At 38.6% G+C, this 17,145-nt stretch overlaps 1 protein-coding gene across 4 annotated transcripts in view; it reads left to right on the forward strand.

Annotated features, from left to right (window-relative positions):
- Nucleotides 1-17,145, forward strand: part of CDC42BPB (CDC42 binding protein kinase beta) — a 422,828-nt gene that overhangs the window by 310,375 nt on the left and 95,308 nt on the right. For all 4 annotated transcript variants that reach the window (XM_053697422.1, XM_053697423.1, XM_053697424.1 and 1 more), the window contains 6 exons: nt 1,830-1,924; nt 2,464-2,543; nt 7,923-8,015; nt 9,774-9,851; nt 10,041-10,146; nt 11,183-11,319. In XM_053697422.1, the coding sequence (XP_053553397.1) occupies nt 1,830-1,924; nt 2,464-2,543; nt 7,923-8,015; nt 9,774-9,851; nt 10,041-10,146; nt 11,183-11,319 (589 nt within the window). The remainder of the gene's footprint in view (nt 1-1,829; nt 1,925-2,463; nt 2,544-7,922; nt 8,016-9,773; nt 9,852-10,040; nt 10,147-11,182; nt 11,320-17,145) is intronic.

The following is a 17,145-nucleotide window of genomic DNA, read 5'->3' on the forward strand; positions in this document are numbered from 1 at the left end:
TATACAGGTATATGTAGCCTAGCCAGTGAGTGAGCTTTATATAGAAGCAGGAGCTGTACTGTTTAATATACAGGTATATGTAGCCTAGTTAGTGAGCTTTTATATAGAAGCAGGAGCTGTACTGTTTAATATACAGGTATATGTAGCCTAGCTAGTTAGTGAGCTTTATATAGAAGCAGGAGCTGTACTGTTTAATATACAGGTATATGTAGCCTAGCTAGTTAGTGAGCTTTATATAGAAGCAGAAGCTGTACTGTTTAATATACAGGTATATGTAGCCTAGTTAGTGAGCTTTCTATAGAAGCAGGAGCTGTACTGTTCAATATACAGGTATATGTAGCCTAGTTAGTTAGTGAGCTTTATATAGAAGCAGGAGCTGTACTGTTTAATATACAGGTATATGTAGCCCAGTTAGTGAGCTTTATATAGAAGCAGGAGCTGTACTGTTTAATATACAGGTATATGTAGCCCAGTTAGTGAGCTTTGTATAGAAGCAGGAGCTGTACTGTTTAATATACAGGTACATGTAGCCTAGCTAGTTAGTAAGCTTTTATATAGAAGCAGGAGCTGTACTGTTTAATATAGCTTTATATGTAGCATAGTTAGTTAGTGAGCTGTTATATAGAAGCAGGAGCTGTACTGTTTAATATACAGGTATATGTAGCCTAGTTAGTGAGCTTTTATATAGAAGCTGGAGCTGCACTGTTTAATATACAGGTATATGTAGCCTAGCCAGTGAGTGAGCTTTATATAGAAGCAGGAGCTGTACTGTTTAATATACAGGTATATGTAGCCTAGTTAGTGAGCTTTTATATAGAAGCAGCAGCTGTACTGTTTAATATACAGGTATATGTAGCCTAGCTAGTTAGTGAGCTTTATATAGAAGCAGGAGCTGTACTGTTTAATATACAGGTATATGTAGCCTAGCTAGTTAGTGAGCTTTATATAGAAGCAGGAGCTGTACTGTTTAATATACAGGTATATGTAGCCTAGTTAGTGAGCTTTCTATAGAAGCAGAAGCTGTACTGTTCAATATACAGGTATATGTAGCCTAGTTAGTTAGTGAGCTTTATATAGAAGCAGGAGCTGTACTGTTTAATATACAGGTATATGTAGCCCAGTTAGTGAGCTTTATATAGAAGCAGGAGCTGTACTGTTTAATATACAGGTATATGTAGCCCAGTTAGTGAGCTTTGTATAGAAGCAGGAGCTGTACTGTTTAATATACAGGTACATGTAGCCTAGCTAGTTAGTAAGCTTTTATATAGAAGCAGGAGCTGTACTGTTTAATATAGCTTTATATGTAGCATAGTTAGTTAGTGAGCTGTTCTATAGAAGCAGGAGCTCTACTGTTTAATATACAGGTATATGTAGCCTAGCCAGTGAGTGAGCTTTATATAGAAGCAGGAGCTGTACTGTTTAATATACAGGTATATGTAGCCTAGTTAGTGAGCTTTATATAATAAGCAGGAGCTGTACTGTTTAATATACAGGTATATGTAGCCTAGTTAGTTAGTGAGCTTTATATAGAAGCGGGAGCTGTACTGTTTAATATACAGGTATATGTAGCCCAGTTAGTGAGCTTTGTATAGATGCAGGAGCTGTACTGTTTAATATACAGGTATATGTAGCCTAGCTAGTTAGTAAGCTTTTATATAGAAGCAGGAGCTGTACTGTTATAGCGATATATGTAGCATAGTTAGTTAGTGAGCTGTTATATAGAAGCAGGAGCTGTACTGTTTAATATACAGGTATATGTAGCCCAGCTGGTTAGTGAGCTTTTTTCCAGACCCGCTGTGTTCACGCTGTTTTCTTTCCTTTCCCCTAAGCAAACTGAAAGAAGCAGAACTTAAAAACCAAGAACTCTTAGAAGAAATGGAGAAAATGAAAAAGAAATTAGAAGAAAAATTTAAAGAAGAAAGTGGTAGGTCCTTAATGTAATTGTGCTTAAAGAGATATGATACCCAAATGTTAAAAAAAATAAGTGATACTGCATAGCTGTAAAAAAACTGACAAAGATACCACCTAATCATCTCTCTGAAAAAAAGGAAGATATTTTACCTCAAAATGTCTCAAGTTTTCACACCCCACTTTAAAGAGACTTTAAGCAGCCAATCAGGATACTGGTCTCAGGACTTGCAAGGGAGTGTGCATCTCGCATGTGCAGGCACAGTCATATTTTTTTCCTATTCAGTTTAAGGAGGTTTACGAGATTTCAGTGAAATTTTTGTTTTTTTCTTTTGATTTTTTTGCAACTTGCAGCTGTACAGCAGCTGAAGTATAACTGTTCACAGAGCAGGTAAAATATCTTCGCTTTTTACATAGAGATGTTCAGGTGCTTTATGTATGTCAGTTTTTTACAGTAATGCTGTATCACTTTCAAGTGATATAGCATATGAGTATTATGTCCCTTTAAAGTCTTTACGTCCTAAGTCTATTTTCTTATTGTGTTTTGTTTTTCAGGACTTAAGATTTCTGACTTTCACGATTCCATTTTTGAGTATTTTAACACTTCTCCTCTGCAACATGACCTATCTCTGAGGGTGAGTAGTGTTTACACAAAGGGGCATAATGCTGTCAGATGTTCATTAATGCATTCCCAATTATCCATTTTACCTGATGGATTGTGTTAATTGTTTACAAACAGATCATTTTACCCTTTTGTGACATTTAAATAGCTGGGGGTTCTTTAAAAGCCATTCATACTGAATATATCAATACTGCAGTATTGGTTAAAAAAAAGGCTATGTAAGCAAGTAGCAGCAGCAGAAATAAACCTCTCACTGGGGGTGAGACATAGAGCCCAGCCCATTTGTAAAGGGGTCCTTCAAGGACTTTGAATACAATGAACTTATCAGCATACAAGATCAGAGTATTAGTCAGTGTACAAGATCACAGAGTATTAGTCAGTGTACAAGATCACAGAGTATTAATCAGTGTACAAGATCACAGAGTATTATCAGCGTACAAGATCAGAGTATTATCAGCGTACAAGATCAGAGTATTATCAGCGTACAAGATCACAGAGTATTATCAGCGTACAAGATCACAGAGTATTATCAGCGTACAGGATCACAGAGTATTATCAGCGTACAGGATCACAGAGTATTATCAGCGTACAGGATCACAGAGTATTATCAGCGTACAGGATCACAGAGTATTATCAGCGTACAGGATCACAGAGTATTATCAGCGTACAGGATCACAGAGTATTATCAGCGTACAGGATCACAGAGTATTATCAGCGTACAGGATCACAGAGTATTATCAGCGTACAGGATCACAGAGTATTATTAGCGTACAGGATCACAGAGTATTATCAGCGTACAGGATCGCAGAGTATTATCAGCGTACAGGATCGCAGAGTATTATCAGCGTACAGGATCGCAGAGTATTATCAGCGTACAGGATCGCAGAGTATTATCAGCGTACAGGATCGCAGAGTATTATCAGCGTACAAGATCGCAGAGTATTATCAGCGTACAAGATCGCAGAGTATTATCAGCGTACAAGATCGCAGAGTATTATCAGCGTACAAGATCGCAGAGTATTATCAGCGTACAAGATCGCAGAGTATTATCAGCGTACAAGATCGCAGAGTATTATCAGCGTACAAGATCGCAGAGTATTATCAGCGTACAAGATCGCAGAGTATTATCAGCGTACAGGATCGCAGAGTATTATCAGCGTACAGGATCGCAGAGTATTATCAGCGTACAGGATCGCAGAGTATTATCAGCGTACAGGATCGCAGAGTATTATCAGCGTACAGGATCACAGAGTATTATCAGCGTACAAGATCACAGAGTATTATCAGCGTACAGGATCACAATTATTTTTTGTTTTTATAGAGAGGTAGAATCGGCACAGATGAAATTTATTTTAAAGCCTGGAAATATATTCATTTTGGAGATAATTCATTATCATTTCTATGCAAGTTAAATATAAATAAATACAAATACATTAAGGCAAAAGTATAAAACCATAGGAAAAACAGTGCTTTTGTCTGTTAGTTTGAACCTCATGTAAAAGTGATGTTAAATGGACATGAAACACAATGTCTGTCATGGTTCAGAAAGAACATTCTATTTCTAAAGCTTTCTAATTTACTACTATTATCCAATTTGTTTCGTTCTCTTGGTATCCAGTGTTAAAAAGCATACCTTGGTAGGCTTGGGAGCTGGCTGCTGATTGGTGGTTGCACACATATGCCTCTTACCAATGTGTTCAGCTAGCTCCCAGTAGTGCATTGTTACTTCTTCAATAAAGGATTCTTTATTGAATGAAGCAAATGCGATAATAAAAGTAAATTGGAAAGTTGTTTAAAATTGTAAGCTCTATCTGAATTGTGAAGGAAATAATTGGGTTTAATGTCCCTTTAATAAATTATTTTTTGTCATGACAATGAGCAGAGTGGAATGGTGGATATTATATATAATGTGTGTGTGTGATTATGATTCAGATAGTGAATATAATTTTAAAAAAGTTTCCAAATTACTTCTATTATCATGTTTGCTTGGTTCTCGCGTTATTCTTTGTTGAAGAGTCATCTAGGTAGGTAGTATGCACATTTCTGGGGCACGACATGACAGGAAATAGTGCTGCCATATAGTGCTCTTGCTAATGTATAGCATTGTAAACCAACTGCCATATAATACTGCAGAACCGTGCACATTCCTGTAACTTACCTTCCTGCTTTTCAGCAAAGGATAACAAGAAAACAAAGTAAATTGAAAAAGTGATGTAGATTGTAAAGTTGTTTAAAATTCTATGTTCTATCTGAATCATGAAAATAAAATGTTGGGTTTTATGTCCCTTTAACAATGTTCTACATTATGCAAACAGTGCTGCCATCTAATGTTCAGTGTGCATAACTGCTGCCTACTGAGGTATGCCAAATAGGCGCTACCCAACCAAAAGTACATTCTTATTTCTGTCCTTCATATCTGTTACCACTAAGGAGCCCGCCGCTTCTTCGTCTACATCCTCCCTGCTAGCCTTTTGGGAAGAAGTAAGTGCGCTCACAACCTATCATATAGCTGTAAAACCAACATCTCGTAACTCCCTTTAACACTTCCCGTTCCCAATTCTATAAAATGCATCGTCCTAGACTAACCTCAAGATCATGGGTTAATAATAAGCCAGTAGCACAACAGTCTGTTCTAGTCATTCATTTTTACTAGTTTCTGACTTTGTCATCCATATGTAAAACGGTAGCAGCTGTATATCTGTTTTTGTAATAAAATATATTGGTTATATTATCCAATTGTACAAACCGCACTCATTTTATTGGGATTAATTCTTGAAGGGGCATTAAAGTCATTTTTAAATATGTATCAAAAATATCTGCATACACAATAAGTATTTTAAAAGTGTTAAAGCTAGCAAAGTTTGAAATATTTTGCAGCCAAGAGAGCCTCATGAGTGTGATATATATTATCTCATTTGATGTTTCCAATTAGGGATAGAGCTCGAGGAGTTATCAACCAATCACTGAAGCATGTAGCATAGTCCAGATTCAGAATTCTGCAGAAGGCCTATCCTCTTTTGGGGGCAGTAGAAAAATACTATTTAAAGATTTAAATTAAAGGAAAATATGGCAAAATAATGTAATGAAATAAAACGTGTATTGCAAAGTTATTCCACGTAGCATAATTAAAACCATTTTTAGAGAATTATGTTTTGAGTTTAATGTCCCTTTAAGTATTATATACCATAGAGCATTTAGCAAGAAAAATGCATATTACAAAGTTTCTAACTTTAAGTTGTTTTAACTCCTTGGACGCTAAATATGGCACCAATGCATTGCTGCCCTCTGGCAGCTAAGGGGTTAAGAACAGCAGTTGGTGTCTTAGAATGGAATATTGTGTACTATTTTATATTTCAGTTTACCATTACATATACAGGTAACCCTCAGTTTATGCCGGAGTTCTTTTCCTGAAGGAATAGTTTGTATAATATCAAAATTAGTTCCAGCCCCCCCTCAAAATTGACATTAGTAATGTAATATATTATAATCGAATATATATTATATTTGTTGTTATATAATATTTTCTATTTAAAGCCCTGATATGAATGTTGTAAAAGTGAAAACGGCAAATAAGATTAGTTTTTATGCTTGCGAGGTATGTTACAATCTATGGCAATTGGAAGCTCTAGTCATTTCGAGTCATTTTTGTTTTCTTTGCTGCATATAAAAAGGACATTTTTATTTTATTTTTTACATGCACAGACACTTCCTGATAGCTTCAGTATCAAAAGGCCAGCATGTTACTGCTCTTTTCTACGCATATTAGCAATCTTTTTACAGTTAATTGTACTGGCGCTTTAACACCTTTAAGCCGTATGGACATAGGTACTACGTCACACAGTACTTTGCCCAACGTACTGTGTTGATGTAGTACTGTGTTGATGTAGAAGAAGGAAAGCAGGGGGGGTTGTGTTCCCTATGCTACACTACACTACCTAATAAAACAGAAAAAATGTTTGGCGAGGGGGGAGGGAGGGTTCCCTATGTGACAGAAATGGGTTATGACTGGGGACAACAACACTACACTACATAAAACACTTTTATTAAGAATTTTTTTTAAAAAAAAAGACTATAAAATGGGTACTGGCAGACAGCTACTAGTTCCTAATATGGCTGCTACTAGTGAGAAGGAGGATGGTTATAAGAGCTGTTTGGAGGGATCCCTACTATGTAAAACAATTTTAAAAAAATATAGTAATTAAAAATAAAATGCCCTAAAACTGCATACTGGCAGATTGTTTGCCAGTACCTAAGATGGGGGGAGCAGCAGAGCAGACAAGAGAGCTGTTCGGTAGAGATCAGTTTGGGGGGAGGTGTCAGGTGGGAGGGTTCTACCTACAGTACAATATTACCCTTGCTACCCAACTATTTAACCCTTTCACTGCCGGGAACATTGGAAGTGTTGTGCGCAGCTGCAAATAGCGGCTTTCTAATTACCTAAATGCAATGGCAAATCTATGTGCGTCTATTTCTGAAGAAAAAAAAAAAGATACAAGAGAAGCTGTATGTAATTTTGTTGAGGAACTCAAAGTTTGTGAAAAATGTAATGATTATTTTAATATCGCATTTGGCAGCAAAGGTGGTATGAAATGTACCAAAAGGGTCCTTGATCAATATCATGGGCTGTCTACTAAAACAAAATATAGTTTTAATTGGTAAATTAAAAAAAAAGGCTCTATTTCTGTTTAAATGGATTAATCGCAAAAATGCTAAATATTCTCTGGTATTTTGGGCAAGTTTTCTTCTGAAATTCCCAGTAGCAAAGGGGTTAAGAAAGCAAACGAATGGCAAACTACTCGCGTGATGTACGCAGTATTACAGTGCAGCACTGTAAATGTAGGTGACAAAGACACATCTGCATATTTTTTATTTTCCGCTAAGAAGCCTGTAGAACAAATTCTTTAATAGTGGTCTTGTGATCACTTGGGACAGGCGCTATTGTGAAATGACACCTATTGAACCAACGCAAAACGAGGGCTACCTGTATTTGACGTTACTCAATGTAGATTTTAATCCACATTAGTTATACTTCATACATTTATTTTTTTTTAGTAGTCCAAACTCTGTTGTAAAACTTTTATGATTACAAACATGTGCACACATATATATTCAAGACTGCTTTGTAGTATATGTATGATAGTTACATGTATCAATGTTTTGATTATAAATAATTTATTAAAGCTTTGTAATCTGTTATTGCTCTCAAGGTATTACCACAAGCTGTCTTTTGTCACGTCATATTGCTCCCAAGGCTGGTTTATTAGAAAACCTAAAACCTTTTTCATTTTACCTTTTATATATGTAGTTGATGCTGTGGTTGGTTTCCATAAAAAGTCCAAATAGGGTATTATATGCTTAAAGGCCATCTAACAGTATACTATTTATTTTCCAGACTAGCGCTATTATTGAGACAGAAATTCCTGTTGCCAAACCGGATTCCTCACCATCATTAACTGTTCTGTCCGCCCAAGAACAACAGCAAGAGGTACATATTTTTTCATTTCTAATTAATAAAAATAGAAGGATCAGGTTACACAGATGTATAGACTCTATTTTGAATCACTGGCTCCATTGGCTGCAATCATTCTGCTAGTTATTAAAGGTTTAGGCTTCACCTATCATTCATTTAATATTGTTAATGGCACCACACAGAGGTGTCCTCTGTCATTGCAAATTCTTGTGTTGGTGAAGGAGCCTCTGATTGGTGTAGTCTAGAAAATTCCAGGAAACAAGAATATTGAGATTGGTAAAGCCTTTAAGAACATATTTACATGACAGTGATTTTCTGTTCCCCTGTACTGTGTCTTCCTTAAATAGTAGTGCCAGCCTGTTATATGAAGTGAATATAGATAAAAAAAACAAGATATGAGTACTCATGCACCTCACAATTTTCTATAAGTAATGGTAAATCCTAGCGTTTCTGAAATGCTAGGATTTACCATGGGAACAAATAGAGGATTTTCAGTCATGAAGTATAAAATACTTCATGCTGAAAGTTCCTTTATTTTTCTGAAGCGTTTGGCGCACTGAGCGCCTCAGGCAGCCCAAGGCAGAACACTATTTTGCTGGGATGTGACGTTTCCACCTCGTAGCCAATAGCGCGCTAGTTAACAGGCTTGGCGCCAGATGGGCCACACGGCTATTGGCTAAGAGGTGGAAAAGTCACCTCTCACCAAAAGGGTGTTCTGCCGTGGGCTGCCTGAGGTGCTCAGCACAGAGAACGCTTCAGACAAATAAAGGAACTTTCAGCATGAAGTATTTTATATTTTAAGTCCCCTTTATTTGTTCCAATGGTAAATCCTAGCGTTTCACAAACTTTAGCATTTACCATTACTTTAATAGCTTTTGAAACTGTCTTGTCTGAATACACCGTCACTGTACTAAAAGTTTTTTCCCTGTTGACAATCAGTTTAACAAATTATTTACTACATGTAAGTGCAGCTAATTTAAAGATGTCTTAAAGGGACATTCTAATGCAAAAAAGACCTGCTCCAATTTATGCAGTTTATTCCAGAGTCTGCAATGTTTTTCATTACTAGCTGGTTCTCACTATGTGTTTAACCTTTGGGAGCTCTGAAGAATGCATATGGCTCTGGTTTGGTGGCTACATGCAGCTACCGCTCCTTATTGGCACAATGGCCCGAGTCCTAGTTATAATAGGATGGGTAGAACAACGTTCCTTCTCTTTGGAGGCACCCCATGTATCCCTGAGCAGCATAGCTTTGTGGGGTCTTTTCTGTGCAAGCAGATGTAGCAAATGTTTTTCAGAACTAAAGCACACCCTCCAATAAGTGCTGCCAATCAGCAATAGCGAGATTTGGCAGAAGTTTGTCTTTCACACGGCTCTGGGAATATTTACCTGTCTAGCCTATACTAATTCATATGCTGTCACTCACAGCTTGAGAAAATCATTTAGCTGTATTTGCAGGTAGCCGAGGACTTTGTAAAGCTCCCAGAAGCTTCCTGTATCTGTGGATCTGGAGCACAGATATAATATTTTACACCTGTAAAACCCATTTCATGCCTTAACCTGCTCACTGTTGTTTTTACATGAATTGCTTCTCCGCTGTAACCTTCTGTATTACTGCTGTAGGGCTTGTAGAAAACGCACAGCTTTTGTATCCTTCATGAGAAAGAGCTAGTTAGTCCGGCGTTGTGCAGCTGTAATCATACTTGTCTGTAAATGTTCGTTCTGCTGCCTGTAGGGACAGCTTCTGACAACCAAATGTTTTTCCTGCTCCAGGAACCCATAAGGTCTCAAGCACGGACACCACCTGCTCCTACTCCTACCTTTACACCCCTCTCCCTGTCCATCCCAAAGGTGAGTGCATACGATTGTATCCTTGACATGTAAGAAGGGTCTGTAAGAGAAATGTTTAATTGCCACCCATAGATCTGAAACCATTACATATTGCCAAGTGTTTGTCAATGCGTTTTATAAAGCTGTATTAGCCTAAAGTGAAGCTGATGTAGACAAACTAGCTCTATAATGTTTTGTTTTCATCGCCAGCCCAAAGCCCACCAGCTTACCATGAAGTCATTTACAAGTCCGACCCAATGCTCTCACTGTACGTCGATAATGGTTGGATTAGTGCGGCAAGGCTATGCATGTGAAGGTGAGTAAATCTGATTAATTGCGTTGATACGGTATTTTGAGTATGTAGCAGGCATTTTTTTTCTGCATGTTTTGCAGTGGCATTAAACTTTAAAGGAACATGAGACCCACATTTTTTCTTTCATTATTCAGATATAATATTAAAAAACTTTTGGATTTGCTTATATTATCCAATTTGCTTTGTTCGCTTATTATCCTTTGCTAAAAAATCATACCTGTGTAGGCTCAGGCGTGACAATACACTACTGCTGGGAGCTAGCTGCTGGTATATGTCTCTTATCATTGGGTCACCAATGTGTTCAGCTAGCACCCAGTAGTATATTGCTGTTTTTTCAACAAAAAATACCAAGATAATTAAATAAATTGGAAAGTTTTTCCAAATTGTATGCTCTGTCTGAATTATGAAAGAAATATTTAGCTTTTTCTTGTCTCTTTAATATATTTATAAAGCTTAAAGGACCACTCCGCGCAATAGAATTACTTAATTAACAAGTACTAAAAGACGATGCAATAAGCTGTAGATTTTTTTTTTTTTTCAACAAATTAAATTTTTCTCCCATTTTCCGGCCCCCTGTATCATGTGACCGACATCAGCCAATCACAGACTAATATACGTATACCCTGTGAGCTTCTGCACATGCTCAGTAGGATCTTGTTCTCCAGAAAGTGTGAATATAAAAAGACTGAAAAATTTGATCATGGAAGTAAATTGGAAAGTGTCTTACAACTGCTGCTCTATCTGAATCATAAAAGTTTATTTTGACTTGAGTGTCCCTTTGACAGGTCTGACTGTATAACTGTACATTTGTATCTTACTTTAGTGTGTCCCTTTAACAGGTCTGACTGTATAACTGTACATTTGTATCTTACTTTAGTGTGTCCCTTTAACAGGTCTGACTGTATAACTGTACATTTGTATCTTACTTTAGTGTGTCCCTTTAACAGGTCTGACTGTATAACTGTACATTTGTATCTTACTTTAGTGTGTCCCTTTAACAGGTCTGACTGTATAACTGTACATTTGTATCTTACTTTAGTGTGTCCCTTTGCTTGCCATGTCTTGTGTAAGGAAAGTGCCCCTCAGGTCTGTCCTATCCCAGCAGAACAGTCCAAAAGGCCTCTTGGGGTGGATGTGCAAAGAGGTATAGGAACAGCGTACAAGGGCTACGTGAGGGTAAGCAAGTTTTCTCTCTCTTTCTGCTTTATTGAAAGATAACTGTTCTGTTTAATGTGTGTATCTTTGTCATGCTGAAATGCTTTACATTAAAGGGACAATTTGGTCAAAATTGAAATTCACAGATGACATATTTTGAATAGAAACATATTTGCAATTTATATGTAGTGGTAAAAATTATTCTAGTAAAAGCTATCACTGTTTTCCATCTAAAGGGGCGGAGAGTCCACTGCTTCATTCATCACTTGGGAAATAAGAACCTGGCCACTAGGAGGAGGTAAAGACACCCCAGCCAAAGGCTTAAACACCTCCCCCACTTCCCTCATCCCCCAGTCATTCTTTGCCTTTCGTCACAGGAGGTTGACAGAGAAGTGTCGGAAGATTCGGAGTAGTCTCTTATGGAGGGTAGTACTCTTCACAATGGGACTGGAGTTTTAAGTAGTCCTATCAGCCTCTCAGTGAGAGCATGGGTGAAAGTTATAGTCCAGAACAGCTCCTTAAGCAATCAGCGTTGACGAGTTTCGCTGCCTGCTTTTATTCTCTCAAGTCCATGTCCGGAGCGACACTACTAACCTGTCACACGTGAAGAACCGTTTTTCAGAGAATATGAATGATAACACAAAAACTTTTCTTTCACTCATGGTTAGTGTTTGGCTTAAGCTATTTATTAATCAAGCTGTGTTTACTCTTTTTAAATCATAATGACAACAGAAACTACCCAAATGACACTGATCAAAAGTTTACATACCCCAGTTCTTAATACCGTGTATTGCCCCCTTTAACATCAATGACAGCTTGGAGTCTTTTGTGGTAATTGTGGATGAGGCTCCTTATCTTCTCAGATGGTAAAGCTGCCCATTCTTCCTGGCAAAAAGCCTCCAGTTCCTGCAAATTCCTGGGCTGTCTTGCATGAACTGCACGTTTGAGATCTCCCCAGAGTGGCTCAATGATATTGAGGTCAGGAGACTGAGATGGCCACTCCAGAACCTTCACTTTATTATGCTGTAGCCAGACAGGTGGACTTGGCCTTGTGTTTAGGATCATTGTCATGTTGGAATGTCCAAGTACGTCCCATGTACAGCTTTCGGGCTGATGAATGCAAATTTTCCTCCAGTATTTTTTGATAACATACTGCATTCATCTTGCCATCAATTCTGACCAAATTTCCTGTGCCTTTGTAGCTCACACATCCCCAAAACATCAGCGATCCACCTCCGTGTTTTACAGTAGGAATGGTGTACCTTTCATCATACGCCTTGTTGACTCCTTTACAAATGTAGCGTTTATGATTGTGGCCAAAAAGCTAAATTTTGGTCTCATCACTCCAAATGACTTTTGTGCCAGAAGGTTTGAGGCTTGTCTCTGTGCTGTTTGGCATATTGTAAGCAGGATCACTTTGTGGCATTTGCATAGTAATCGCTTTCTTCTGGTGACTCGACCATGCAGCCCATCTTTCTTCAAGTGCCTCCTTATTGTGCATCTTGAAACAGCCACACCACATGTTTTCAGAGAGTCCTGTATTTCACCTGAAGTTATTTGTGGGTTTGTCTTTGCATCCCGAACAATTTTCCTGGCAGTTGTAGCTGACATATTAGTTGGTCTACCTGACCGTGGTTTGGTTTCAACAGAACCCCTCATTTTCCACTTCTTGATTAGAGTTTGAACACTGCTGATTTGTATTCTCAATTCCTTGGATTTTATATCCCTTTCCTGTTTTATACAGTTCAACTACCTTTTCCCGCAGATCATTTGACAATTCTTTTGCTTTCCCCATGACTCAGAATCCAGAAACCTCAGTGCAGCACTGGATGAAAGATGCAAGGGTCTGTCAGGAGTCCAGAAACTCATTGACCTTTTATTCACACACACACTAATTACTAGCAAACAGATCACAGGTGAGGATGGTTACCTTTAATAGCCATTCAAACCCCTTTGTGTCAACTTGTGTGCATGTTATCAAGCCAAAAGCACCAGGGTATGTAAACTTTTGATCAGGGTCATTTGGGTAGTTTCTGTTGTCATTATGATTTAAAAAGAGTAAACACAGTTGATTAATAATAAATGGCTTCAGCCAAACACTAACCATGAGTGAAAGAAAAGTTTTTGTGTTATTCATATTCTCTGAAAAATAGCCAAGAAATCATAAATTCTGCCAGGGTATGTAAACTTATGAGCACAACTGTATGTGATAACGCAAGAAGACAGGGTCACAGTGTGACTCCTTTTATCTGTATAGAATTTAGGGTAATACCCTGGGAAGGGGGTTATGGAACAGGGGGGATTTTAATGTACATAATGTATTTAGTACAACTGAGCCGTCCATCTCTGAGGGTTCTCCGTCCCGCAAGGTGCGTTTCCTACAAGCATCTCCAATTACACAAGTAGTTCCCCAGGGCACTATTAATCCTCCTGCAGGAGGGGCCCTTTGGCCTCCAGACTTCGCCGATCAGTTGCAGACGGTGGTTTCTGCGGCCATAAATGCGATGCCTTGTCCTACTAAGCGCAAGCGGAAGGTACAGCACTGCTATCCATCTCAGGGGTCTTCGGACAGATTATCCACAGAGGAGGACAATTCCGACTTATCGGAGGATGTCGCTTCTGAGTCGGAATCGGCTACTTCTAGGCCTCCTGCTGAAGGAAGTGCTTGCTACGCTGGAGGTTCCAGAACCGAAACTACCGGAGGAGCCTTCGATTCTTAAACTGGATAGGGTTTACGAGGGCAGAGTAGTGCCCCAGGCCTTCCCGGTTCCTATCAAAATGGTGAACATTATGAATGAATGGGAGAAACTGGGTTCGCACTTTTCTCCCTCGTCTTCTTTTAAGAAGCTTTTCCTTGTTCCGGACGCGCAGCTTGAACTGTGGAGAACCATCCCTAAGGTGGATGGTGCTATCTCCACGCTCGCTAAGGAACCCATGGTTAAAAAGATGGAGTCCATGTTGCGGAAGATGTTCCAACTAACGGGGTTTGTTTTCCAATGGTCGCGGTGGAGTCCCCCCTCGATGAGATTTTGGATCAAATCAAACCCTTAAGGATAGCGCATTCGTTCATTTGTGATGCTAACATGCAGATTATTCGCCTGAAGGCTAAGGCATCAGGGTTTTCTGTTTTAGCTTGCAGGGCTCTCTGGCTAAAATCGTGGTCTGCTGACATGATGTCTAAGTCTCGCTTGCTTTCCCTACTATTCAAGGGGAAGGTTTTCTTTGGCCTGGGCCTGTATTCTATCATATCTACTGTCACGGGTGGCAAGGGCTCCTTCTTTCCTCAGGATAAGAAAGCCAAACCTAAGGGATCTACTTTTCTTTCCTTTCGTGCAGACAAGTCTCAGCGCCAGCAACCTTCCACAAAATCTGAGCAATCCAAGGGATCTTGGAAGCCAGCAAACTCATAGAATAAGTCCAAGCAGAACAAGAATCCTGCCGAGTCAAAGTCAGCAAGAAGGGGCGGCCCAGGACCCGTCCTTGGACCAGGTAGGGGGCAGACTATATCTTTCTTTCATGTAATTAACAAGAGTCCATGAGCTAGTGACGTATGGGATATACATTCCTACCAGGAGGGGCAAAGTTTCCCAAACCTTAAAATGCCTATAAATACACCCCTCACCACACCCACAAATCAGTTTTACAAACTTTGCCTCCAAGGGAGGTGGTGAAGTAAGTTTGTGCTAGATTCTACGTTGATATGCGCTCCGCAGCAAGTTGGAGCCCGGTTTTCCTCTCAGCGTGCAGTGAATGTCAGAGGGATGTGAGGAGAGTATTGCCTATTGAATGCAGTGATCTCCTTCTACGGGGTCTATTTCATAAGGTTCTCTGTTATCGGTCGTAGAGATTCATCTCTTACCTCCCTTTTCAGATCGACGATATACTCTTATATTTACCATTTCCTCTACTGATTCTCGTTTCAGTACTGGTTTGGCTTTCTACAAACATGTAGATGAGTGTCCTGGGGTAAGTAAGTCTTATTTTCTGTGACACTCTAAGCTATGGTTGGGCACTTTATTTATAAAGTTCTAAATATATGTATTCAAACATTTATTTGCCTTGACTCAGAATGTTCAACTTTCCTTATTTCCAGACAGTCAGTTTCATATTTGGGATTATGCTTTAAATTATCATATTTTGTCTTACCTCAAAAATTTGACTTTTTTCCCTGTGGGCTGTTAGGCTCGCGGGGGCTGAAAATGCTTCATTTTATTGCGTCATTTTTGGCGCGGATTTTTTTGGCGCAAAAATTCATTTCCGTTTCCGGCGTCATACGTGTCGCCGGAAGTTGCGTCATTTTTTGACGTTATTTTGCGCCAAAAATGTCGGCGTTCCGGATGTGGCGTCATTTTTGGCGCCAAAAGCATTTAGGCGCCAAATAATGTGGGCGTCTTATTTGGCGCCAAAAAATATGGGCGTCGCTTTTGTCTCCACATTATTTCAGTCTCATTTTCATTTGCTTCTGGTTGCTAGAAGCTTGATGTTTGGCATTTTTTTCCCATTCCTGAAACTGTCTTATAAGGAATTTGATTTATTTTGCTTTATATGTTGTTTTTTCTCTTACATATTGCAAGATGTCTCACGTTGCATCTGAGCCAGAAGATACTACAGGAAAACCACTGCCTGCTGGATCTACCAAAGCTAAGTGTATCTGCTGTAAACTTTTGGTAGCTATTTCTCCAGCTGTTGTTTGTATTAATTGTCATGACAAACTTGTTAAAGCAGATAATATTTCCTTTAGTGATGTACCATTGCCTGTTGCAGTTCCCTCAACATCTAAGGTGCAGAATGTTCCTGATAACATAAGAGATTTTGTTTCTGAATCCATAAAGAAGGCTTTGTCTGTTATTTCTCCTTCTAGTAAACGTAAAAAGTCTTTTAAATCTTCTCTCTCTACAGATGAATTTTTAAATGAACACCATCATTCTGATTCTTTGGACTCTTCTAGTTCAGAGGATTCTGTCTCAGAGATTGATGCTGATAAATCTTCATATTTATTTAAGATGGAATTTATTCGCTCTTTACTTAAAGAAGTACTAATTGCTTTAGAAATAGAGGATTCTAGTCCTCTTGATACTAATTCTATACGTTTGGATAAGGTTTTTAAAGCTCCTGCGGTTATTCCAGAAGTCTTTCCTGTTCCTAATGCTATTTCTGCAGTAATTGCTAAGGAATGGGATAAATTGGGTAATTCATTTACTCCTTCTAAACGTTTTAAGCAATTATATCCTGTTCCGCCTGACAGGTTAGAATTTTGGGACAAAATCCCTAAAGTTGATGGGGCTATTTCTACCCTTGCTAAACGTACTACCATTCCTACGTCAGATGGTACCTCGTTTAAGGATCCTTTAGATAGAAAAATTGAATCTTTTCTAAGAAAAGCTTATCTATGTTCAGGTAATCTTCTTAGACCTGCTATATCATTGGCTGATGTTGCTGCAGCTTCAACTTTTTGGTTGGAAACTCTAGCGCAACAAGTAACAAATCGTGATTCTCATGATATTATTATTCTTCTCCAGCATGCTAATAATTTCATCTGTGATGCCATTTTTGATATTATTAGAGTTGATGTTAGATTTATGTCTCTGGCTATCTTAGCCAGAAGAGCTTTATGGCTTAAGACTTGGAATGCTGATATGGCTTCTAAATCAACTCTACTTTCCATTTCTTTCCAGGGAAACAAATTATTTGGTTCTCAGTTGGATTCTATTATTTCAACTGTTACTGGTGGGAAAGGAACTTTTTTACCACAGGATAAAAAATCTAAAGGTAAAAACAGGGCTAACAATCGTTTTCGTTCCTTTCGTTTCAACAAAGAACAAAAGCCTGATCCTTCGTCCTCAGGAG

This window comes from Bombina bombina, chromosome 1 (genome assembly GCF_027579735.1).
Source record: "Bombina bombina isolate aBomBom1 chromosome 1, aBomBom1.pri, whole genome shotgun sequence".
In the NCBI taxonomy this organism is placed as follows: Eukaryota; Metazoa; Chordata; class Amphibia; order Anura; family Bombinatoridae; genus Bombina; species Bombina bombina.